At 46.8% G+C, this 26,617-nt stretch overlaps 1 protein-coding gene and 1 long non-coding RNA gene across 6 annotated transcripts in view; one reads left to right on the forward strand and one right to left on the reverse strand.

The window, feature by feature from the left end:
- Positions 1 to 26,617, forward strand: part of RPTOR (regulatory associated protein of MTOR complex 1) — a 253,515-nt gene that overhangs the window by 166,572 nt on the left and 60,326 nt on the right. For all 5 annotated transcript variants that reach the window (XM_019542272.1, XM_019542274.1, XM_019542273.1 and 2 more), the window contains 8 exons: positions 2,260 to 2,335; positions 7,641 to 7,742; positions 12,481 to 12,564; positions 14,483 to 14,593; positions 20,321 to 20,395; positions 21,966 to 22,031; positions 22,697 to 22,888; positions 24,033 to 24,173. In XM_019542272.1, coding sequence (XP_019397817.1) covers positions 2,260 to 2,335; positions 7,641 to 7,742; positions 12,481 to 12,564; positions 14,483 to 14,593; positions 20,321 to 20,395; positions 21,966 to 22,031; positions 22,697 to 22,888; positions 24,033 to 24,173 — 847 coding nt within the window. The remainder of the gene's footprint in view (positions 1 to 2,259; positions 2,336 to 7,640; positions 7,743 to 12,480; positions 12,565 to 14,482; positions 14,594 to 20,320; positions 20,396 to 21,965; positions 22,032 to 22,696; positions 22,889 to 24,032; positions 24,174 to 26,617) is intronic.
- On the reverse strand, positions 103 to 18,887 carry LOC109314902. The gene is made up of 4 exons (XR_002102383.1): positions 18,877 to 18,887; positions 15,363 to 15,365; positions 7,114 to 7,118; positions 103 to 222 (listed from the first exon to the last, which is right to left on the reverse strand). It is a non-coding gene; the product is annotated as an uncharacterized LOC109314902 (long non-coding RNA).

Here is a 26,617-nt window from a genome sequence, read left to right on the forward strand (position 1 = left end):
CATCTCAGTTTCTGCAGCATTCTTCTCTCTGGACATGAAAAATGCAGGGTGGCCCCACTCACATCCATTCAGAAAGCTGCTGCAAAAATCATTCCCCTAGCCCAGTGGTGGCCAACTTTTTGGGCAGTTGTACCACAAATCAGCCCTGCACCCTCCCTGGGTGCCACTCTGATCCCCTTTCCCTGCCTGATCTGCTGGTCTTCTTTCTGCTCTCCACCCTGTCTGTCGCTGTGCTCCCTGTTCCCTCCATGATCTGCCACATTGCACACGCAGAGGCTGCCCTTGCTACTTATGGCACATGTGCCACATGTTGTCTACCCCTGCCTTAGCCCATCACCTTACCCTGCCAGGCCTCTCTCCATACTCCTTGGCTCGTTCCCCTTTCTCATCCCATCAAACCTAAGTAGGGTGTCTTCTGTCTCATGGCCCTCCACAGCCTTATAGCCACCCTGCTTCCCATATCTTATTTGCTTTCATAGAATCATAGTCATAGAAAATTAGAGTTGGAAGGGACCTCAGGAGGTCATATCCAGTCCACCCCCTCTGCTTAAAGCAGGACCAGCCCCAGCTCCATCAGCCCAGCCAAGGCTTTGTCTAGCTGGGGCTTGAACACCTCCAAGGATGGAGATGCCACCACCTCTCTGGGGAGTTTGTTCCAGTGCTTTACTGCCCTCCTGGTGAGAGAGCTTTTCCTAATATCCAGTTTCAACTTCCCTTGCTGCCACTTGACCTTGGCATTGATCTGCCCATTATGTCAGCCACCATCACCTAGTCCCTTAATTTTTCATCAATAATGTTTTTGCCTCCTGTGCTGCCCCTTGGACCTAAGAGGAACATCCCATAAATATCTGCAAAAAGATCAGTCCTTCAAAATACTTCTTAAAACTCTTCTTCATGATGATGCCTTCAAGCCAAGCCTTAGGAGGCTGGCGTGCTGAGACCAGTCTGTCGTACTGACTGACACCATCTCATTTTCTTCTACTTCCCTGTCTGTCTGCATGCATGCATGTGTTGTCTTCTGTCTTAGATTGTAAGCTCTGTGCTTGTACAGGGCCTGACACACGAGTGCAGCAGTAATTCAGATTATAAATAATGACAGATTTCTACAATCATGTCACAGCAGAAAACTCAAGAATAAGCAGACATCTTTAACCGTTTTCTTGCATTTTCTCTTGGCTCACTGGCTATGGTGAGCATGGTGTCATTATGGTGACCCAGCATGGGGTCACCTGATTAGCGGAGACCAAATCTGTATGACCATGTTAGCCATGTAAAACCTCAGTTTGGAGTAGGATGAAGGTAGATCAGGGCACACTTGAAGGGTACAGCTTGCAACAGAATACCTACAACTACAGTCTAGATTGCTGAAATGAAGCGTCACCAGGGACCTATCCACCAGTTGGGGACCCAATTAACAAGACTAACTCTTGGTGTAAGACATTGGTCCGACTAACCGAGAGCAAGCTAACCTTCAGAAGCATGTACTCCGTACTTCTGAGATGGCTGCTTTAGACTGATAGGCAGAAAGTCTAAAAAAGACTGAGGCATGCCCCAGTGCTGGATATTAATGACAGTAATGGGAATCTGCTAATGAGAACAGTGAAGTGCACTTTAGAAGGTGGCCATTATAGCTGAAATGAGAACCAGCTCAGACTCATTTGCTAGTTAAGTAGATTGTTAATATCAATACTTTATGAAGAGTTTGTGTCTGCTGTACTGTGCAAGTACCGAGGGCCAGTTGTATCGTGTAATACAGAGGAACAAGGTTCTAGGACTGTGCGAACACCAGTGGGATTTCCATGCTCTTACCTTGCAAATTGGGCTAGAAATATGCTGCCAACTGCAGGTCTGATCCAGCAGGGGAGTTGAAATTCAGGATCCTTTTGCTACTGCCCTGCAGCCAATCTGCGATTGAGTTATTATTCTAGAACGTAAAATTCACCCATTATGCCATGTCACACGTGTGCCAAAAGACTCCGCATCACATAGCATTTGCCTGCCTTCCAGCTAGCTGAGGGGATTTGGTCTGCATCCAGAGGAAGTACGAACAGCGAGATTTTGTATTGTGCGTGATGGTCCCAGGGCCAGGACTGCTTTCAAACCTACTGAACTAAACAGAACTAAAGAGCTGTGAGGTATTGATTGAGCCAGGCTGGCAACACAGATTGGTCCATCCCTTTGCATAAGCAGCAGTTCAGGCATCTTGTTGGGTGCTGTAATCTACTAATGAACCCCTCTCTCTCTCACTTCTTTCTTCAGGCAAGCTTGGGATCTTGCAGTTGATATTTGCCTTTCCCAATTACCAACAATTATAGAGGAAGGAACTGCATTCAGGGTAAGTGACTGAAGACACTGAAATACGCTGTGTCCGATTTACGTATGTGACTCAGGCTCCGGCCCGGTGACTCTCCTTTCACCTTGAGTTCTTTCAGTCTTTCACTGACATATGAGGTTTATGAACAAGACAGTATACGCAGATGTGGACATCTGTGCTTGTACAGGCATGTGCTGCAGGTGTGTGGTGTGTTAGAGCCGGATATGCTGTAAAACTTGATCTAACCAAGATGTCCTCATTAAACAGAGGAAAGGGCTTCTGTCAAATGTCACTTGGCAAGGTTTTAAAAGTCAGTGAAGAAATTTTTGCCAGCAGAAACCTTGTAGGTCCTACACCTGCTTTCAAAAATGTCTGAAAACTCAGTGAGGTGTCTTCAAATAAAGATGGAGTAGATTTGTATTCATACATTTGGGGGTTTTCAGTGCATTTCCTTAACACTGGTAGCTTACTCACAGTGGTCATGTTAGCACGAGTCCTTTTATTTGTTGCAGCTCTTGGCTTATCTTGAGCTGTAGAGCGATAGAATTTTTAACATACTATTTGTCCTGAATTTCTTTAGGTGGGATAGATTTTGCTTGCTATTTCTTTGACATCTTTTGGATGGAAAGCTTTAAATAATAGCTATTGGAAAGATTCAGTAGCCTGTTTGGTCATAATGTTCTGACAGATTCTAGGTTGAACTCCATTAAAGTCACTTGAGGAAACTAAATATGGGCTTCCTATATAGAATGACTTTGGCTTCTGGCTTGGCTGTAAATACAGCAGTTTTCAAATTCAAGAAAATAATATACTCTGAGAGAAGGGAAAAACGGGCTCTCCCTGCAAAGATGGCCATATTTGGTTGATCTTAACCCCAGTTTGTTTTCTTATTGGAGCCTCCCTTTCCTCCTTTTTTGGAAAAAGATGTAGGTTTTTCATGCTCTTATTTTCAGTTACCTTTCCCCTTCCTTTACTGTGCCTGATCCAATATGCAAAATAGTTCTGCTTATTTTCCCTATGTACTCCTAGGTTCATAATTTGTAGGTGGTTGACTGAAACGTTTATTTTTGATTAGTGACAAATTGATGTCACCTGTATTTAAAATCACCATCCAAGAAACTCGCCTGTACCCTGCAAAAACAACTTTGGATCTCCCAGCATGTTATTTTGGCATCAGTCTCCCTTGGCTGAAAACTCAGAGTGGGAACAGCGGTATCTCCTGTGTTGCGTATAGAAGGATGATCTTACTGGCGTCCTTTTGAATAGGCCTAAGAGGGACAAGGCTGGGTTCAAGAAGAGCAGAGAAGGGGAGACTGCTGGAGCTCAGAAAACAGAAAAAGGCCTCACTGTGAGTTGAAATATTGTAGATAGAGCGAGAAGGCCTAGCGGTCCAGCTCTCATTTTCCAGGGCTAGGATCCTAATGTCAGTTTGTAGGAAAAGCTGTATAACTGCATAGCAAACTCCCTGTCTCAGTAGTTATAGCAGAATCTGATCTTGTTGCTGCAAATTCATCCAGATACATTATGGTGACTGGCTGAATGCCCGGTATAAATTTATGGGGGCAGAGTACTGCATCTGAGTTTGCTAGACTCCTTCTGTGATCGAGCCAGTTCTGAGGGAGTAACTCCAATAACAATATAGGCATTTCTGTGCACTTTTAAACCAGTTATTCCCACACATACTGAATGACCATTAAAACTGAGACAAGCAAGGAAAAAAACAACTCTCCTATGTCCTGCCTATGGCAGGATGCTTGACTTTGTATATAGCTCGTTTTCCCAGATTCCAGAGCACAGCGTCAAAATCTGTATAGCCTAGCTCTACGATAGGTGGCTGCAGATGAGTGAGGGTCAGCCCAGTGCATGGAATAAAACTGGTATCCATCTCCACCTCTTGCCAAACCAGTTGTGAGGTTTAAGGTGTGTGTGCGCGTGTGGCAGGGGGTTGGTGCATGTTAGAACAGTTGCCAGGACTAGGTCCTTCCACTGTACTTGGCAGCATGTTTGTCAGGATTGTCCCTGGGGGTCAGGTTTTGTGTGTCCAGCCTTGCATAAAAGACTGAGTCGAGTGACAGAGAAAAGGTGGGTCTGAGATTTACATGCCTCTGGGGTAAGAGTGTGGCCTTGAGTATATTCGATGCCAGCCTCCTGCACGCAAGCAGAATACAACCAGGTTTAGAATAAAGCATTTGCATTTTGCATGGGTTGTTGAGCTGTATTTTCTCAGGGGGTTGAGAGCTTGCCCCCCGGTTCTACCCGAATGACCAAATACAGTGCAAACACCTCTATCCTGAGAGTGGTTTCATCCCCCTGTTCTCTCCATGGTCTGTATTTTAAAGGAGAAATGCATGTAATTACCCCTTTCCTGGCCTGCATCAGATCTGCAGCTCAGCTCTGTCCGTGCACATGTATGTGTATGTGTGTATATGTATATGTGTATGTGTATCCCTGTGTCTGTCTGGGGTCTCTTCTGAGTACGAGCTGCCAGTTGGGCCATATTATAGCAAGCAGCGTTCTGGCTCCTGGGGTGAGAAGAGAGAAATATCCAAGAAAGCGGCAGACTTGGCACTTCCAACCCAATCTGGATGACCAGAAGTTCAAGCGAGCTATCCTCTGGGATGCAGTTTGGGTCAAGTTTCATTTAAAATTATGCATGCCTGAGGCTGTATAAGTTTGTGTGCCTCAGTGAAGAGAAGGGCCTTGCTGTGCCAAATAATTTATCTTTAAGAAGCCCCCCTGTACAGGGCAAAGCTCATCTTTTAGTTTGGGAGGGTGTGAAAGGGGCCTACCTCTACTCTCTGTAGCTTTGACTTGTGGTTGGACGGGGAAGGCAGTGAAAGATCCTGGTGTTGCTTGTTTTCTAGTTGGTGTTTTGCCCTCCACCCTCTGGTTTATACCTGGCAGGAAGTCTTGTATATCAGGCCAGGCTGGCAGCTGGGAGCCAATGGTAATCCTGTAAGAAATGGTTGTTTAATGCAGGGCGGCGGGGGGGAAGAGCTACAATTAGACTTTCATAACTGGACTGGCAAGGGCCGCAGTCAGCATCTCGAAAGTAAGGTGTTTTAGGGAGAGCCAGAATATTACTGAGCTGCCATTTGCATTTTGGCCACTGTGGGTTTAGATTCCTGTCCAGCCCTGCGTACTCTCTTCTTCAGGGCTGTTTTGCTTCAAAAGCATGTTATAAACCACAAGAACCTGACTTCTGAGTACTTACTGTGCTCTTTCCTGGTCTGAGCTAGAAAAGCATGCTTTCCTCCTTGAGCAGACTAGGAGCAGCCTTTGAGGGGGAAGCATGGGGTGGAAGGAGGGAGGTGATTGGCATACGGCAAAAGAAATTTCTTCCAAGGCAACTTAGAACTGGATTCCCTGCCATCTTGGCTGGCAAAATGTCATTAAACCTTCAGTGTCAAATCTGGGTTAAAGGCAATGCATTCTGGTGCCAGCGCTTTGCATCTGCCTGGCACCCAAAGGGCGATTACTAACTCCTAGAGAAATAATTGATTTTTTTTGTGCCAAAAGGAAGTCAGGTTGTGGAAGGTGCCAGGAAGCCCTTGCTTTTTAAGCCTCTGTAGGATTTTCTTTCTGGCACCCTGGAGAGTAAATGTCACTTCTGGGCTTTTTCAGTTACTTGAAATAAGTATTCTTTAGTAGCCATCGCATGCTCTTGCCCTGTCAGCTCACAATAGGCCTGTCGGGATACACCTGAAGAGTTGTTTGACCATGTATGATGGAGAGCCTGCTCTATCTGTCCTCCTGTAGGAAGGGGGTGGTGTAGAATGACGACTTGAGTAGGAGTTTGGGGCTAGTTAATGCACTTGCTGCTTTGCCACTTAAAATGCATAACTCTGAACCCTGCTGATGAAGCCATGAGCATAAATGTAATGTCTTATTTGCCTCCTGTTGCTTGTAGTTTGTTCATAGATGAACTCCGCAATCCAAAACCAGCTACGCTAACCTCGTTCTGATGTGCCCAAGAACGGCACCTCTCGGTGAATAAACCTGCTAGTTCGACTGCTGATGTGCAGGGCACTGGGGGAGGTCCCCCTGCTCGCAGCACTGCCACAACCTCTTCTGCTGCCCAAGGACTTCAGGACTTTACCTGCCCCTTGTCCCGTTGTCCTTTAAAACATTGCTCCATGTCAGGGTTACAGGAGGCCATCACAGTTCTGACACGCTTTCCAAAAGGACAGTGTAGTTGTTCGGCATAACTGTCAAAGCAACACAGAACGGTTGTTCCAGTAGCCCTGCAGTCTCTCTTGCTGCATTTCAATCAAAAAACACTTTGTTTTTTCTTTTAAGCCGGTTTATGAATATCTCTGACTTAGAAAAAACTCCCCCCACATATTTAGATATTCCTGCTCTGCAGAAATTATCCACCAGATAGGATTTATCTCCACATTTCTTCATTCCGGCTGCTCCTGGGGACATTCATCTCTCAAACTCTGGGCAGAGTTTGTGGCATTCAGGACCTCTTGACTTTAGAGATTCATGTAACTGGGAAATGTAGGTTCAGGTACTTTATAAATATAGGCGTTTCAGTAGTGCTTATCACTGTATTATCTAAATACACGAGTAAGGGCTGGTGAGTAATAACTGATAGCAATTATACTTTTTTCCCCAAGTAATGCGACGACTTCTGGGTTCTGCTATGCAAGTCTGTTTTAAGCTTATTTTGCTACGTTGTTAGGATCTTATCAGCTGAATTGATGGATTCATTAGAAGTAGTTTCTATTCTAGATTTCTTTTATTGGGTAGATGAAACCCTGGGATACCACAAGGATGGGTAGGTAGATGAAAACCTCCCCTGTCATATTTTCTCTCTCACTCAAGTGCTCGTGCACACACTGAGGGGAAGCCTACATGCAACCCAAAAATGCATTGCTGAATCACCTGCCCTTTTCCAGGAAATACTTAAAGCAGCCCAGGGAGGAAGAAAGATGGGCACAGGCACTTTTTATTCTTGCTGGATTATTTTCACCTTGGACTTGGCAAAGGCAGAATCGTGTATTACATAAGTGAAACCAACTCTGCAAGGAAGATAAATTAACTGCTGCTCTGTCTATTCTGCCCATGGAAAATGTGCTAACAACATTTCCCCAAAATCTGTTTTGCACAAGATATATTCTTCCCTTCCCCCAGCTGGTTTTCAAGCATATAACTCAGGGGAGGATGGCATATTTCCTGTTCTCTCTTGAGGTGTGAGAGAGCAGGCTTGGAAAATAATCCTGCTGGGAACAGCACGCTGTTCTGGTGGTTAACTGATGCCAAAAACCGTGGTCTCGCTTGGTCGGGGGGTAAACTCACTGCAGTATTCTCGCCCCAACAGCACAGCCCGTTCTTTGCTGAGCAGCTGACGGCGTTCCAGGTGTGGCTGACAATGGGCGTGGAGAATCGCAACCCTCCCGAACAGCTCCCAATCGTTCTGCAGGTGAGGCGCCTTGGCACGGGGCAGGCTGTGAGCTAAGCTGGCTGGCATGGCTGCGACTTGTGGGCACTCAGCCACGAGCTGACTCCGTGTGTGTGTTTTCGCGCATGTCTTTTCCCTGCCTGCTGGGTGCCGTGCTCTTGGCCAGATGGTGTTTGGGTAAATAAATTACATGGACTCATTCAAAACTAATTGGAGTTGATTGTGTATGTGTTAGACCTCTGCTGATAAAGACACAATGCTCTCCTCTCCCCAGCACTACCCCTTCAGTTAAGCATCAGTTTAGGCTGTGGTGTGCTAGCCAGTTAGCAGCATCGGGCATCTCGCCCCCTCCAATTTAACTGTGAATCGACAAAGCCGTTTCACAGAATGGGGCACTTGTTTTGTTGCTTCCTCTTCCACCCGCCCAACTTTCCTGCCAGTTCTGTGGGGCTGAGACTTTGTCATCTCTCTGAGTTTGGAAAGCAGACACAACCATGAGCAAGGTAATAAGTGAATGGCTTCTGGATCTGCTCCCTGTCAGGGAAGGCCTGAACTGGTAGAGCAATAGAAGTGTTCCCCTGCTGCTGGGACCACATGGGCACAAACCTGGCTGGAAGGAATGCAGAGCAGTGCGTTGCCCTGCTTGGAGCAGCCTGGTTTGCTATCTGAAAAAAGAACAGTTAATTTGGGTGAGCCCAGGACCTCTGGAGCTCTCTTTCATGGCAAGGCAGTGGAGAAGTATGACAGCAGCCCACCTGTGCCTCAAAGGCATGTTGGGTGCTGAGAAGTGTAAACCCTTCCCAAGGGACCTTTGGCTGTTGGTACCTGAGAGAAAGCCCTCCCACTTGAAGAATTACAGTTCCATTCTTCTACCAGTACAAGGGCATCTGTTTTCCTTTCCCATAATGAAAAAGGATTCCTCTTCCTTCTTGCAGACACTAACCTGCCTTGCGACTTGACAGCGTCATCAGTCTTCACAAGACCAAATCTTAATTTCTCTGAGCCTCCGAAGTCTGCAAGATCAGTAGGATAAATAGATGAGCAGTTTATCTCTGTCACTGCCATCGGAGAAGGCAGGTTTTCCCTTTGGCGCCAAGTCCACTGCCTCATGCTGAATTAGCCGGCACCAGAGGGCTCTGCCAGCAATTAACCTTGCAGCAGCATTGAGCTCTCATCTAGGGCAGGAATCTGTGTCCATCTTCACAGGGTGGGAGTGGGCAGGATCAACGTGGCCAGCGTCTGCATGATGCAGAAGCGCGAGGGTTAATGTGCCAGCAGAATGCTTTACAAATGGGAATTGATATTTGAGTAGGAATGGGTCAGGGAGCGAGAAGGATGCATTCCTCAACTCTCTTTGAGTGCCTTGTTGCCTACAGCTTATGGGCCTCTCAGCTGCACCCTCCTGCCTAAGAGCAGCATGTTGCTGGTACTTTTGCTTTAGATGCATCCCTGGAGGGAGAAGGGCATTTGTGTGCCAGGGGCATGGTGCCAGCTCTGCTGAGGACAGCGAAGCAGCCCTTTTGTAAATGGCCTTTTATTGACTTCAAAAAAATGCAGTCCATTTAGAAGCCCTGCTCTCTCGGGAAAGGTCTGACAAAGGAGGCTCCTGGTGCTGAGACAGAGAGGAGGATTGTGTGAAAGAGAGAAGTTAGCATGTTCAGTCTGAAAGTCTGAAACAAACTTGAACTACAGGCTGTTGGGCCTTGCCGGGGCACCCGGGCTGTGTCCAGCCCTTGCAGCCAATATTAACACTTCTTCGCTGTTGCAGAATGGAGAGAGGCTTTGTTTCAGTCGGTGCTTCCCTGTCAGAATGGCAGCTGCTGCGCTGACCTGGTTTCTTCTGTCCTGCGTTACCTTGGAGCCGTATCCAACAGCCCAGACCCCACGATGGATAAATGATCTGCTTGTGTGTTAGCAGCTGTCTAACTGGCATGCTCAGGTTTCCTTGGCTGTCTCTGATCAACTTCCCTTCGTAAATGCCTGATGTTCCAGATTTGAAATCCGCTTGCTTCTAATCCTGAATCGGTGGCTGGACGTCTGTGTGGGGAGTTACTTTTCGCATTTGGAGCTAATCAAATCGGAGGAACTTGTGATCCTTGCTTCTAAATGCAGGAAAGAAAACAGTTGCCCCCACCGTCCCCATGTTCAATTCAGAAGTAAAGCTTCTTGTTTTATGGTGATGGAGGTATTGGGAGGCTGCAGTTTGGAGAGAAATGCAGCTGTTATCCCAATTTCTCTCTTCCGGTTTCTTTAAGCTATCAGTGTTGCTGTTGTTTGGCACTGAAGATCTGGCCACATGAGCCAAACTGCTTTAAGGGGTGTGAATACCAAAGCCCAGGTGCCTTCAGGTTGCTGGGCACAGGCAGAATGTAGACGTGCTGAACCTGACCCTTGGAGTGCGCACCTAGCACCGGACACCTCTCTGGTTAGTGGGGACTTTGTGATCTAGCTGCTGGGCCCTGAAACAAGTAGCATTGCCCCAGGTCACCGCACAAGCTCTTACATGGTCCCCAGAACCCATGTGAAGATTCGAGCTCGTACTGGATTTCTTTCAGGGCTATGTGTTAGCTGTAACATGAAGCAAGCACTGAGAAGCTTTGACACAGGGTTTCTAAATGCACATACTCTTTACTTAAAATTTGAGACAGGAGAGGGAATGAGTCTCAGCAGAGTAATAAACCCTACACCCATTGCCAGCACTCGGTTACCTCTCCTCCGGAGTAGTCTTGGGGCTTAAGTCAGGTTCCTCTAAGTGTCTAGGATCCTTCATGGCTTCTTTTCTTTTGTGGAGCCTTTTCTCATCTGTTGTAGGTCTGTTTGCTTGACCAGGTCACACAGTTAAATTGCACTAGCTATGAAAACTATTGATCTCATCTTTCTCTGTGGCTCTGTGAATCTTTGTTCCTGTGAAGGCTTTTTAAACACCTCTGCCACCTCCATCCCTTTGTCCAGTTCTGGGATTTTCCAGTCCCCAGACTTCAGCTCTGCAGAGAAACTTGGTCTGCCTGGTTTTCCTGCTCAAGTACATCGCTTTTGTTCTCAGATGCTTCCACCTGAATGGTGATGTGTTAAGCTTTAACATTTGGCCTTATCTGTGGTTGGAAAAGGATGTGACAAAGTGCTGACAGCACATGGTGAATGCCACGAAGAAGCATTCTGTCATAGAGCAATATCGTATCAACCAGTTGTAAGTCGCACGTAGACACATTTCCCAAATTGTCATAGACGTCTCGTGTGTTCACGTCACTCTCATCTTTGCACAGACTGGCTTCAGGAAGCATTTGTCTATGCGCAGGAGAGACCCAGCTGCATTTTTCAGATAATAAATTGCAGTTTTACAATAAAACATCATCTAGATTTCATTAGCTGTGCCTGTGGGATGTTAGCAGCAGTAAGATGCTTTTCCTTGCTCATTTAGAAACCCTTTTAAAATCTCATCCATTTTTCCCTGTCTCTGACAGAATGTATGGATTTATTTAGTTCTTATTGAAATTGGGTAGTAATAGCACTGTCGTACCTGTGTGATCCCCAGCTCTGCTGCAGTGCTTTGCACCTCGCCTCCATCCTTCAGGCCTGCCTCTTGCTGTTCCCATCCTCACCAGAGACGGCTGTCCCTCTTGTCCCAAGAGAATCGGGACCATGCCTAACTGCTGATCCTGCCAAATGATTTAGTAATGCTATGGTAAGGAGAGGTACCAGCAGAGTAGGATGACGACAGTTCTTTTGTTTTTGACCTATAGTGGGATTTGAGCTCTGGTATAGACGAGTGGTGTGCTCACTGCTCCCCCAGCCCCGATAACAATCCTTTCCCTCTGGGCAGCTACACATACCTGAGGATCTAGTGGGCTGTAGCATAGGACACAATCCAGGCAGTGTTAGTTACTCCTCAATGTTAACAATGAAAAAAATATTGGATTTTAATAGCCTGAGTGTGAGGACACCAGGGTGGGGAGGATAAATTGGAGAACCAAATTAGCAAGCCTCTTTCATGATCCATACCGAGGGATGCTGCTCAATTTAAACAGAGGATTAAGTGTTGCATTCCAAAATCTTACATCTGTTAAGGAGATTAAGGACTGAAAGTCTCAGTCTGTTAATATTTCACACTAGGGTAAATGTAAGCCAGTAGACTACTAGCTCATTATCATCATCAAACTCAGCTTTAATGAGATTTTTATTAAAGACTAATGTGACCTCTTGCTTCACTCTTAAGTCTGTTACAACTGTTTGCCAAGGAAAGCAAAGCCTTTTTTTTCTGCTTCTGCACTGCTTTGGGTAACAGGTGGGGCTCATTGTTCATTCTGAATCCTTCCACGGGATGCCTTCCTTCTCCTGCTTTGCTCCTTTCATTGCTCTGTGTCTGGAGAGAGCATTTCATGCCCAGAGTGGTTGCTACCATCTAGCAGGCCTGTGCTGGATGCAGCCCCTATATCTGTGGGAAATGTGTGCAAGAAGGGCAGATGTCAGAAACCACTTTCACCTGATGGAGCCATAGCCTAGGGTTGGAAAACAACCTGCATTCCTGGAAGATACGTCTACATCTGTCAACATAAAACTTTTTGATGGAGACCTTAGCTGTGTCTGAAGAGAACGGCTACCCAAAGATCTTCAGCGGTGCCAGACTCCTGCTGCTTAGTTTTAAGCTGTGGCCTTGAACCTGGCTGGTGTGCGAGTGGAGAGGGGACCCCATAACACTTGCCCTGTGGATACAAGGCTTTCTGCTGTTTGCACTAATATCTGTTCCCCGCTTTCTCTGCAGGTGCTGCTGAGTCAGGTGCATCGGCTGCGAGCTCTTGACTTGCTGGGAAGATTTTTGGACCTGGGTCCCTGGGCAGTTAGCTTGGTACGTATAGGTTGCATGCTCCCTTCCGAAGGCCCAGGCTGTTTCTCAGTACAGTCGGTACACTGGAATGGTGACTGATGAATGCAGGGAGAAGACAGTATCTCATGTGTTTGCTGCATGGCCAGTGTTCGAGAGCAGCCAGATGACCCTGAGGTCAAAATAAACCAGGTTGCCAGAGTTTCAGCAGGGGCTGGATGCAGCTGAGAGTCCTTTATATTTAGCGCACATTGGCTTAAAGGTTGCTGTTGTGGCCTGTGTTGTGCCCCGTTTTTCCAGCTGAGATTGCACATTGTAATGGCTCCTACAAGAGACAAACTACATGGGAATGAGCAGGCAGCATCTCTGGCTGTGGTAGGCATGCAAGACATGCATAACTAATTACCAGGGTGATGCAAGGCCTCTGAACTCCAGCAGCAAAGCCACAAGAGTTTCCTTTTGCTAAGAAACAAGTTCACCCCCAGCCAATTAGGGGATCAGACCTGTACATTTCATCTGCCTTCAAATGGGAGCGATCTGGGGCAGACGCACCTGAGAGCAAGGCAGCTTGGAGTCAGGGCAGAGGCTGAGTAAGCGCGTGCTATGACCTAGCTGTGCAGCTGGTGCTGGAGCAGTCCTGGAGCACTGCACTTCCACCACTAAGTATAAAACTGTATTTAAACAAACAGCATCAGGAAGCAGTGGCTGGGACAGCTGAACTGTTTATATCTGCCGTAGACACTAAATTAAACATGGAGCGAGCCATGTCTTTATCATTTCCCAGTCACTCAGCTCATGGGCTGCAACCCTTTTCCTCAACCTTCATGTGTTTGGTCTCTGTGTTGTGTGAGCGCTCCAGGACTGGGGACAGCTGCCTTCTGCATTTGGAAGTGGCCTGGCACAGCATGGGTGATAAATAAGAATGAAACGGGAGATTCACTTGAAATACAAATGTAAGTGGTTTCAGTTGCCTCTTGTTAACAGACAGGGCTCTTGAGGAGTTAGCAGCAGACAGTGAATGAGTGCCTTGATTGGACTTTCCATGGTTTTGTCTTGTAGCTCCCCATCCACTCCAGATTCTGGTATCCATCTCCTGCAGGCACGGCACAAAGTGTGGCCCTGCTAGAGGTGTCAAAAGTGTCATTTGGACTGCGAGCTGCCCGCTCGCGCTCGAGGCTTAAAGCCTCTGGGACCTGTTTAATGTCACCATAACCTTTATGCTGCTTGCTACCTTGAGTGTAAACCAGGTGGGCCATAGTAGCATCTGGTACAGCTCCTGTCCCTTCTGTGCTCACTTTACACCTAACGTGGCCTACAGCAGACTAGGACAGTGTCTGGTGAGCTGCTTCTCACCTGTCTGTACCAGTAGTGCAGCCTGCAAGTGTCAGAGACGGGAGCAGAATCCCTGTGCTGAGGTTCATTTTGCACTGCATTTGTATGGGGTATCTACAGCCACGCCACAATGGTGGGATGCACAAAGCTTTAACTAGCTCTCTGCCCCCCCCGTGCGCTTAGTCAATCTCTAATAGCATGCAAATAGCTTCTTTAAAAGCCCGAGTAAGGGGGGAACTGTGTGAATTCCAGTGGAAGGATTGTAATTACCAAGTCAGCAACATGTTTACTTGTGGGAGCAAATGGGCCCATCTGGGGGAGGAGAGTGGCATGTCGTGAGGCATGAAGTACCACATGCTGGAATGAGTGAAAGCTTAGCGCTAGATGCGGTCTGGGTCTCAGCGGGGCAAACACGTCTGAAAATATCTAGTGACAACCAAGGTTCAAACAAGCATCAGACCAGGAGATGGGGATCCCTAAATGCAAGTCACTGTCTTCCATCTGCTTTCTCTGTGGCATAACCAGTGTGCTGTTCAGCCCTCGTCCGGTGGTGCTCCTGCAGGAGGTCAGTGACGCTCGTGGTGATATACTGTTCTCTCTTTCTCCCCAGGCCCTCTCTGTTGGCATTTTCCCTTATGTGCTGAAGCTCCTTCAGAGTTCAGCTCGAGAGCTGAGACCACTTCTCGTCTTCATCTGGGCCAAAATCCTTGCAGTGGATAGTGTGAGTACTCCCAGACCATTACCGCCATGCCAGTTCCTAGCACAGCTGTCTTCCTTAGCCAGCTGCTTTCAAAGGGATCCATACTGAGGTAGTGGGAAAGGCAGTCTGTGCCGTCTGCAGTGGACCCAGCAAGTCCTTCCAGTGAGTTTCCAACTATCAATAGGGCTCACTGCCCAAACTTATTCATGCAAAATCCCCACTTGTGGGGTGACAAGCCTGATATGAAATGGCTTATTGGCCTACCTGCTTGTTCACCTGATTTTTTGCAAGCAAACAGCAGCTCATTGAAGAAGCTATTCCCATCTGCCTGGAGTGAAGCAACTCCTGTCTTCGTTCATCAGGCATGCTGAAATGTCATGGTGATTGAAAGAAATTCCAGGTCTGGCCATGTTTGTGTACAAGGGGGACCCGTGATTTAGAAGTGCGGGGATCAGTGCCGGCTAGATCTCATAGCTCAGTCCTTGGTGATGGGTGTGGACTCCACGTTCAAAACACGCAGATGTGTACTGCTTGGTGTGAAACTTCATTTGGCCAGGACATGTCCCTTCCAGAACTAAAACAGCACCCTCATAACTAGTATCTCAAAAACTAGGTATCGTGGAGAGTTTTGCTACAAATGTTACTCAGTCTAGTCCTGTCCTCTTCTCTGTGCTGTCACGAAACCTGAGTTTGCTGGGCTTCACAGCCTTGACCAGTCCAGAGAGGGCAGGACATTGCACTGCTTCTACAGAAGGCCCTGGGCGCTGCACTGCTCTTCCCCTCAGGACACACACTAGTAGCTCTTGGCATCCTTCAGGACCTGGCCTGAAACTTGAGGCCAGATTTTTGAAGACGGCTGTAACTGAGACTCATAATTTTTTTAATACAAGTAATTGAGAAGGCAAGTAATTGCAGGTGAAACTGCTTTTATGCATGCAGCTCCTTGGATTGTGGGTGTGAGCAGTAGTTCAGTATGTAATTAGCAACACTGATACCCACAATTAATCACAGGCATGGTTGATATAAAAATCTCCTGAATTTCCTTTTAAATCAGAATCCTTCCTGGTTTTGGCATTGGTTCCATACTTTCACTGTCTGCTCTGCTTTCAGTATCGGGAAGGTTACTGGGTGCATTGAGACTTTCTTCATTCCTGAGCTAATGTTGTCACGTTTAGTTCCATAAATATATTTTAGTTAACATCTTAGTAGGTTCTTGGATGGCAGAAAGCATGGAAGTTATTCATTTTAAAACTACTTTTGGAAGCTAAAGCTTCTGCCCCAGATGCTGTGTACAGGAGAATATGGGGATATTGTAGGATTCACTTAATTGACACATGCCACAATAAAAGCAAAGATTTGTGTTTATCGGAGGCTAAAGGACTCTGGCCTATGTCATGAGCTGTTTTAAAAATAAGCCTAGACACAGTTTTCCAGTCCCAGTTGGCCAGAGACATGCTTAAATATGCTTGAGACATCTTTGGGTTTCTAAGAGGAATAAAAAGCTGTACACTGACTTTGCCTGCATTATGTATTCAGAACCACATAACTTTCCAGACCATGTTTCCCTTCCCCACCCTTTTCCACTCCCAGAGGATTAAATGCAACAGCACAAAGTGCAAAGCCAGTATCTTCATGACAGAAATGAAGGAGGGAAGTGGGAATGTGCTGTCCTAGTTGATCCAGCGATACAGCAGCCTGTATCATAATACCTCAGCTGTGAGGCATCCTCTCCCAGGTGGACATGATGCTTTCAGAGAGAGCTGGTTTGTAAGATTTATGAGGGAAGTGACGACTGCAGGGGTATGCCTTGCAAAAATAAGAGAGAGTATCATCTCAGCTGCTGAAGGCAATCATGAGAGGCTGTTTTTCATCCTGTTGACTAAAAGATGGATGCAGTGATTAATTGTTAGACTGCATTGAATCATGACTGCTGCAGTGTTAGAGTACAGCAGGAATGAGTGTGAGTGTGTGTGCAAGTGAGTGACTGGGCCAGCCTTGATTAGATCCCCATACTGGGCATGTTTCTAGCTGGATCAGCTCTCTTATGTGGGTAGGTGTTACATCAGTCATCCAGGCAGAGGCCAGTGCTCCTACCATGTAAGAACACGTACATATTTTCAAACATTTTCCCAGAGAAACTTCCTACGCACTCTGATTTGAGCAGCACCATCTTCTTCATGTCACTTCTAGTCTATGTGCATCATGCTGTAGTTGCTGGAACCGTGGAGATGAGGGCTGCTACCAGAGCCAGAGTTCAGCTAATTGCTTTACACTGTTTGCATTTGGATAGGGGCAGGGGCAGGGGCAGCTTACCAGAGACTCTTATCATTCTTCCTCGCACTTGTTTGGACCTAGTGCTCTGAACAGCAAAATACACAGCTCTGGTTTTATTCCTGTTTTGTTTTCTCCCTCCATGCAGGAGCACTGAAGCTAAGGAAGTAGTCTGAATGAATACAGGCAAGGATGAGTGGGTGTGTTCTGATGTGTGTGCACTGTATGGCATGCATCTTTGTTCAGAAGATGCCCTGATTAGTAACTGCCCTGTTTAAGAGTTGTACCATTGTCGTGTGAGCTTCAAGAAAAAGCAAACAGAGTAGATAGAAGTGGGTCTTCTAAACAAAGGCATATGTGCGTGTGCTTAATAAACTCTGCAGCATTCAAATCCACTTGTTTTAATCCTGCCTGTATGCAGGCATTTCTCACTGAGATGTTCAGAGATGACTCTAGCTATGCAGGGCTGAGTTGTGCTGGAGTGTTTCCAGCCAGTCCACCTGCTGTGCTGCACAGCGCATGGATCAGGTGATGGCTCTGAGCCTGCCTTTCATAGGTGCCCAAAGCATTAAATGTAGGATTGGTGTGGCTTGCTGCAACATATGAACAGCAAAAAAAAGGGAAGTAAAGGTTCCCTGCAGAGACAGTCAGGCCAAGAGCCCTCCCTGCGCTAAACTGGTATAATTTCACACACAGCATTTTCTGCATCTTAAATATCTTGCTTAAAAGTTCCCCACCATAATCAGTGAGAAATGTCAGGGCAAAACATCTGCAGACGAGACCAAAGCAAAACAGTGCTCAGCTGTTGGAATTTGCAGCCAGTAGAGACCACCCGAGTTCACCAGTGAACTGCGACCCAACAGTAATGGCATTATTGATGACATCATAGTCACTGACCCCGTAAGCAAATGGGAAGATGGCAAGTGCAGTTCATTCAAGTTCCACGTAAAACAATACAACCCAAATTCAGTACTTGTAAAATGGGGAAAATATGGCATTAGCAAGAACAGTGCAGAAGTCTGAGATGCTTTTTAAAGCTGTGAGTTTTGACACTTTAAATGGCATGTATCTAACTGCCAGGCATGTCCTGTCTACTGGTGGGCTGGGTGGGGAGCAGTGGCACCTTGTGGCCAGTACAGATGTTCCAGGCAGGTGTTCCCGCAGGAGAACTTGATGCAGTTACAGGCTCTATATTCAGACAGCTTGAAGGGATGCACACCATGCTCGCACTGCATCGCCTGCGCATGGTAAATAGCTTAACTACACTTTGGTCCCCCTTCTAGAACTGGAAGCCTTTTACTTCACGCAGGTGCTAAACTTTTGCATCCACCCTGCCACGCTTTTGTTCATGTTCCAGGATTGTTCTCGAGTACATGATGCTGATTCCTTGAAGGAGAGACATTATTGACACTGTATATTAATATTGTTCTCAGGCACCACTTAGAGAACATATTAGCAAAGTGCATGTTTGGAGCTATGATCTGCCTTCCTGCCTGTAGCCTCAGATGACTGCCTGGTATTGAGAGCAGGCACTGTGAAGACGGGCAGTCTCCTCTGAATTGGCATCTGTGTGCTTGCACACTGGGGTGGGAAGACTGGCTTTTTTATGGGGCAGCACCATGAAAGCTAAAAAGGATGTGGACAAGGAAACCAGCCATCCTCCTTGTGCAGCGGTATAGGAAAAGTCAGGCAGACTTCTTGCTCAGTCTGGCATTGATTCAGCTTCTCTGCTCTTTGGTCTGCTGCAAGCAGCATCTTTACTTGCTTCAGCAATGAAATATTCTCTTGCATCTCTGTCTTTCCTGCCCCATCCTTTCAACAATTAGCTTTCCTTCTTCACCCTCCATTCCTGATTAAATATGCATAACCCTGTCTCTACTGTGAAGCATACAGCAGAATCACAGCCACGACAGGAGTTGAAAGCCATGTCAAATTTTCCCCTCAAATTTTTGCTTTCGTACTATGTATTCTTTTAGTGTGACCCTAATATGTCATACCTGCAACTTGAGAGGGTACGACAGCAAAAAGAAAACCTAGTTTCTGGTGTGGGTTATAAGCAATTGAATCCAGGCCACGTGCATCTTCTCTAAATGCTGTTCCCTGAAGACCCCTGCATACTGTGCATCATGCTGCCCACAGTGGTAGTGAGGTTTATCTAGCAAGCCATTTTTATTACATGTCCCGAGATCATGTTAGAACACGCTAGCATCTCATCCAGGCTGGCACAGTTTGGTTTTGCCCATGTAGGTGCGACTAAGTCACCTTCCAAATTGTGTTCCAGCCCCAGATCAGAGACTGAACAGAACGTGACAAATGCACAGTCTCCCACCCCTTGCACATAACATCTCCAGCTAAGCAACAACCCATCGATGCAGGTTGCTGTAAGAGAACCGTGCAGTGGGCAGATGGGGAACTTCGGCCCCAGGACTGCTAGTCTAGCACCTTTTGGGAGCAGTGTGCTCATCTGATCTCTAGTCTGTTAGGTGCACCCTACCTGCTTATATTGTAGCTCCTTAAAGACATTTATTCGTAATTCCCAGCTGTAAAACGGGGTCATTATCAGCAGTCTCCGCTCATTAGAGCGACATGAATGGAAAGTCAGGAGGATCCCTGGCTGCCATTTGTGGTGGTTGTGGAGGGATACCTAGGGAGAGCAAGCAGAATGCCCACATGCTAGATGCGCCAGTCAGGAACGCTAAAACAGACTCTGGATACGAGCACACAAGCCTTCCTCCCAGCCAGGGCAGTTAGTCTGTGAAGAGGATGTGCCTTGAGATGGAAGTGCTGGGCAGCTGCCCTCGTGTCTGCCCGAGGATCTGGGGAGCCTGAGGCATTTGGCCAGGATTTTATACTAGCTGCAGAGACCAAAATTCAGCTTCACAAAGAGGGCGATAGGTAACCGTTACCAGCAAATCTTACCTGCATAGGGCAACTTGACTCTTGTCTGTCACCTAAGCAGTGGGACAGAGATAGTAACTATCAGAAAACCAGGTGAATTAGAGAAGAGACTTTTAAGATATGTCATTTTCTTTTTTTTCTTTTTTTCTTTTTACTTTTGTAAATGTCACAAACCTGATTCATCCAATTCCTCCTGTTTTCCCTGTAGTGTCTCTTAAATACCACGGTGAGGGCACGCTGCGGAACAAGAAGAGGTCAGGTTTAACTCGGCATGTGCTATTTCTCTCTCAAGTGCTCCTGAGAACCGGAGGGCACATCTGCAGTTTGTATTTCTTTCAGGCTCCGAGTAACATGGGCCGTTTGCTTTAGCCATTGCAGGGCCCCATCACCTCTTCCTAGCAGGTCAGGTTTGGCTGCAGTCCTGACAGAAGAACTTGCTCCTGCTTCTCTTTGGCAGATGAAGACTGGGTTTGAGGAAAATGATTAGGACATGAAATATTCATAAATCAACAGAGGCAAAAATAATCCATTCCTGGTTATTGTATTCAATTGTTTTTCCCTCTCTGTCTCGTTTTACAGTCGTGCCAAGCTGACCTTGTGAAGGACAACGGTCACAAATATTTCCTTTCGGTCTTGGCAGATCCCTACATGCCAGTAAGGACAAATCATCATTTTCAGACTCATTTACATTTGCTTAGTCTGTCTTGCCTTATGTGCTGCTGTTGTGATGTGGTTGGTGCTCTTGGCCGAGATGGCTTCTCTAGTGACACCCTCTGCCTTACCACGGAGCAGCACTGAGGGCCGCATAGTTGGCCGCAGGGAAAATTGAAATCGGTAAAACGGGGTCCCATGAGAGACACTTTGTAGTTGGACAAGTTTGCAAAAGTCAGTGGGTCTTTAGTACTTTTTATTGCAGGCTAATCTTTTAAACAGATTATTTTACTTTACTCAATGTTTATTTAATCTGAACTGATGTGGCAGCTGCAGGTGCCCTGATAAATGGATTGAAAAGCTATCTAATTTCACTGGAGCTTCTTTACCTGCCTCTGACAAAACACTATTTTGTAGCTTTCTGCCGTAGATATTCCTATGTCCCCTCCAGAAACAGTACACTGGGGACTATTTTCTCCTGGTTTCTCCACCGATAAAAGTACACAGCTGTCATTAGCATTAAGTAAATAGGCCACTGGATTTTCTGCACAAAAGCTGTAGAAATCCTGAATTTGAATGAAAAATACAGTGGCATACAAAATAGTTTCCAGTCACCCAAGCCTGAGTGAAATGCAATGGAATCACACAAAACATTGCTCTTATCATTGCCCTGCTTAGCCTTAAAGAAATAAAGAGAGAGAAAAGTAAAATAATACAACATGAAGTGGCTTTCCTGCCAGCCAGAGGACATAAGTAAACCAGGCAGTTCAGAGCTTCAGCTAACCACACATGAGTGAGCAGGCACTTTCTGAACAGTATTTTGGGGGGTATTTTTTTGCATATGCCTATCTTATTTATGTTTGAGATTTTTGGCACAGTGTATTTTAATAATAATAAAACCCCCAACCCAAGCATACACAGTTTAACTGTTTTTAAAGCCTTGAACATTTAATAGAATCATAGACAATGAGGGTTGGAAGGGAGCTCAGGAGGTCACATCTAGTCCAACCCCCTGCTCCAAGCAGGACCAGCCTCAACTACATCATCGCAGCCAAGGCTTCGTCTAGCTGGGCCTTGAACACCTCCAAGGATGGAGATGCCACCATCTCTTTGGGTGACCTGTTCCAGTGCTTCACCACCCTACTAATGAGAGAGATTTTTCTTCCCTAGAGTTCCCCAAATCTCTGGCTTCAGCTTTGCCATCCATGTAGCATTACAGCCAGCTGTATTTCCTGGTAGAATTGTCATTGAAATGTCTGTCTCCCAAAAGGCAACTAGCCTCAATCAGACAGACACAGACAGCCAGCAGGTGCCTGCCACTTTCTCTTCTAAGCATTGAGGTGGGCAGGGAGGGAGGGGTAGACTTTCTTGCCTTGTCCCAACCCCTTGCTATTAAGGAGCCAGAACCCTGCACTAAGCTTGTGAGCTCTCAGGTTAGCATGGGTTTTAGGGGATTTGCACCAAACAGCTCCAGAAGGCTAGACGGGGTCTCCTTGCAAGCTCTGCAGCAACATAATGACTCTCCATCTTGTTTTCAAGAAAAAAATGAACCGTACGCTGTTTTGCTTTTAAGGCTGAACACAGAACAATGACCGCTTTCATTCTGGCTGTGATTGTCAACAACTACAATACAGGGCAGGTGAGTCCTGGCAGCCTTCATCCATCCCTTGTGTCTCTTTTGCCCTCCTCTACACCGTAGCTTTGTTTTGATTCAGCTAGTCGGGCTTGCGTCAGAGCATACCACAGGGCTGGAAGGAGGTAGTGAAAAGGGAGATTTCTAGTCCAGTGTCTCCACCCTCCCTCTCACATCCACACAGTTGTCCTGGATGTGCAACAGAGACGATCTCTGCCCAGAAGTGGGGTTAGGGGGAAGCATCATTTGGCAGCAACCATTGCCAGGACATTATGAATGGAATCCTGCCCAGTTCTCATCAGCTGGAAGCATGGGGGTTTTGCTGTAAGTCTTGGGCAGGGGTAGGAAGCCAAGCAGTTGAGTGAGCCATAAGCCTAGGGACTCTTCCAGGTGCCAGGTGTGTTTCCACTGAGGAAAAGGCAGGTTTGCTGAGGGGTAGGAAGCCTTTTGGATGTTTTTAATTATTTTGCTTCATAACAGTACATAGCTGACCTCTCCCAATCCTTATAAGACCCATGTGCAAAACATCTCTGATCATATTTTGGTAGAGCAGCACCTCACCCTAAAGGAATTATGTCTTCCAGTAGTTCCCCTGTCTCGACATAACTTGGCTTTTATTGACAGAATCAGAAGCTGCTAGTCTCAGTGAATGGTATTGAACTGTGTTGTAGGAAGCCTGCCTCCAAGGAAACCTCATTGCCATCTGCCTGGAGCAGCTAAATGATCCACACCCTCTCCTGCGCCAGTGGGTGGCTATTTGCTTAGGACGAATCTGGCAGAACTTTGACTCGGCCCGGTGGTGCGGTGTGCGAGACAGCGCACACGAGAAACTCTACAGCCTCCTCTCAGACCCAATCCCAGAGGTACTGTGTTATGTGCATATATACGTTCTGAGCAAGGGCAATGCCAGCCATTTTAAAACCAGTTTCTTCAAGGAATCTCCCAATTGTATCAGTCTGACTCAAAGCAGCAGCTCTCTGATATTTCCACAGATTAGGGGCATAAGCCATGACGCTCAGTCATTTGGGATGCAGTTTACAGATGCTCCCTCCCTGTTTGCTTCCTCCCATTTCAGAACCCTCCTGCCCCCAAATTGTGCCACACAGCTTGCTGTCTGTTTCAGCCCATTTTCCAGTCCCTTTGGTCTGAGTTTGAAAAGCGTTGCCCGCGAGATGTAAAACTATGTCTTTAATTGAATGTGTTTAGCCTTTATAGAAAGCATTCTCCCAGAAAGAGAGACTCTTGAGCAGAGCCACCCTTTGATTGACAGGGACTCTGCGACCCCAGGGGAGTTTTATTACCACTGGGAGAAATAATCCTGGAGATAAAGGGCGGTAGCAGCCTGCAGTGATTAAACATTCTTGCTGTGATTTAATGCTCCCTGTGCCAGGTATCTGCCACCTCCTTTCCCTTGTCCCTATTCACAGAGATAAGAGTCTCACAAACAATCAGCGAACAGTGCTGACGGCTTATCAGCACCTCTGGTCACTTTGCCAAAGGAGTTCAGAGCTGAGTTTGGAGTCCCATCAATTGATAATACTGACACCATTCCCAGTGTCTGCCAAGGCAGGCTGCAGAGAACAAACTGGATCCCAGTCTGCTATGTGATGGGTCAGCCTGCCCGTTTTCCTGTTGTTTAGTTATCTGCACCTTTTTCTTTTGTCCTTGCACTCTAGTGCAAAGGGGACTTTGGTCCATCAGTAACTCTCTGTTCACATTGCACTGCTAATTAGCAGGTTCTAGCCAGTGCCTTTTGAAACGTCACCGAGAAGGAAGCCAGGAGGTGTTTGGAGGAGAAATGTTTTTCAAATTGCACAAAGCTGGAAGGTGGCCAGTTGGATTTGTTCTTCCCTTCTAATGGTGGGCTTCTCTCAGCCCCCATTATCCCCTCCATTTGCCTGACTCAATAGCCTGGCTCTGGAGAGATTCCAGGGTAAGAGCTTGCAGTGAGAAGTACAAAGCCAGGACCAGGTAGGAAACCAACAGGTAATGTTTGGTCTCTTACAGGTGCGCTGTGCTGCTGTGTTTGCACTGGGTACATTTGTGGGCAACTCTGCTGAGCGGACTGATCACTCTACCACCATTGATCATAATGTGGCCATGATGCTGGCCCAGCTCATCAATGACGGGAGCCCCATGGTCAGAAAGGTACGGGAGGACAGTTTTGCAGGAGGTGGGAGGATCAGCAAATTCTATGCAAAGTGGAAGTCTTTGTGGATTAGGAAACATTTATTTGGTCTGTCTTTTGATGCCTTGTAGAGGTGCAGCCATCCCCGGTGAACATCTTAGGGTTCTAGCTGCTGGTTACAGGTGAACAGACTGCCTTGTTTTGTCACCTGCATTGGAGTCGGGTGGTCCCTGGGAGCGCTCAAAGCCAACTCCCTCATCCACGTGTGTACATACCTGCTCCCCCCTGCCAAAGAAGTTGTCTGGGCTAGTTGGACTCTCCCACCATTTGAAATGGAATCTGTACAATGTGAGACCAATGTTACTGTGTGCTTGCTCTCTCTGTCCCAGTAGGCTGTTTCCATGGGCTCGCCCCGAGGAACTCTGAGAAGAGTTTCCTTTAGCATGTGAGAGACTGACCACAGGGGCACCTCCATCTACAACTGGACACTAATAGCCCAAAGGAAATACGTGGGTCTTCTCCCTTGCTCGGTGCTTTCCCCCACTCCTTTCCATTTGTCTTGTTTGCACCGAAACTACTACCCAGAACCTACTGAGCAATTTGGTTGCCCCAGTGGGTCCTTCAAAGAGCTCTGGAGTATTGTAGCTATTCATATGGTTCTGCTGGAAGTACAGAGCTTTTGTACATCGCAGATTTCAGAGTGCCAAGGCCTTTTGTCTTGATCACTTTGCATCTTCATTTCCCGGGAGATTTATATAAACGTCAGTCTCCTCTCCGCTTCATGCTTCTAGCATGAAGAATAGTGTTAGCTGCTTTCACCATTCTGAAGAAAAGAAAGTTAGCCTGGCATGTAGATCATGGTTTTGAACATCAAGTAGCCACAAGGATGCTGGCTGGTAGGAGCTTACTTGATTGTGAGCCCAAGACTGTGCATCCTCTCAGCGTTAGTAATTCCAGTACCGTCACTCTCGAGCACTGATGCCATCTCCCATCTGCCCTGAACGTCAGAAAATTCCATTTCCCGCTTGGGCTCGGAGGAGTCTCTCAAATAGATTTTAATAGGCATAGAATTTCATTTGCTGTCTGATACAAGGGATCCCTTTTGAAGCAAAAAATACGTTGTATGTAAACACGCTGTATAACGTAACGACCAAATAATAAAGATCAGGTATTAAAATGGGATTGCTCGGACCAGAACACATCTGCCATTTAATAACGCGCCACTGAGTCCACCTGACCCACCTCATTCCCTTAAGCAAATGTCTGAAACAGGAGTGCATCTCTTTGTTTGCACACTGATCCTCTGAGTTTGAAGCCAGTGCTGTGGCAGGGACAGAGACGGGAGAGGAGTTGCATTAGCACCTGGACTCCGGAGAATTCTGGCTGATTGCATTACATCCTCCAGACATGAGAGCTGCAGTCTGTCTCTGTAAAGCTCTTCTGTTTATTACTGTTTTGATAGCAAAGTTTTACATTACAGGACCTTGGGTTTGAAATAAAATATTAAATATTAATCTGTTACTGGAAACATGAAGTGTACGGAAGCCCAAGGGGAGGATGCAGGGATGGGCTAGGGAAACATGACATCTCCATTCAGTAAAGAGACTGTGTTGCTTTCAGAAATCAGAAGGAAGGCCGGTACAGAGTGACTGAGTAGCATTTCCTTCGTCTCTTGAAGGTTACAGGTTCTCCTCCATTATCCGGCCCGTGCACATGAACTACCTGTTGGGTTTCTGGATTGTTTCAGGCACAACTCAGTGGCCAGCCTGTCCCTGGTGGGATGCACTTGGGTGTCTTGGTTTTGTTTCATTTCAATACCAGTACCACAGCAGAGGCTGGGCTGAACTAACACTAAGAGGACATCTTATGCTTCAGAACATGTGGCAATGTGACTGTGTTCCAACGTATGTCTTCTTGGAGAGACATCAACATCTCCTTTAGAAACTAAGGCCATTGAAGAAGTAGCAGGAACCACCACAAGCCCTTCATATCAGTCATAGTTTCATAGCTGTTAGGGGCTGGAAGGGACCTTACAGATCATTGGGTCCAGCCCCCCTGCACTTGGGCATGAAAGACTGCTGGGATCAGATGACCCTAGCAAGATGATAGCAGTCTGGCATGGCTGCCAACATGATCCTACATGACTGTCCAAGCCTTGTCACTCCTTCCCCCACCATCTCTCCAGGGCTCCCCTCTCTCAGCCCACTAGACCATGGAAATGGATTGGCGCTCCATTGCCTGGTAAGCAGTGCTGCTCCTAAGAGAGCCAGCATCGGTACCAGGAGAGCAGTGTACCTGGCTGCCTCCCCTGGCCTGACCGTGTCAGCAAGCTTAGGAGTACAGATGAGTTGGCTTCCCAGTGGCTCTGCAATGCCCCCAGCAGCCCATTACTGGTGTCTCTTTGGTGGGATTTTGAGTGATTGTAGCACAGGTAGCAGCTCCTTCCAGCATGTCACATGTGAGC

The sequence above is a fragment of the Crocodylus porosus genome, unplaced genomic scaffold (genome assembly GCF_001723895.1).
Source record: "Crocodylus porosus isolate Cpor-Errol unplaced genomic scaffold, CroPor_comp1, whole genome shotgun sequence".
In the NCBI taxonomy this organism is placed as follows: Eukaryota; Metazoa; Chordata; order Crocodylia; family Crocodylidae; genus Crocodylus; species Crocodylus porosus.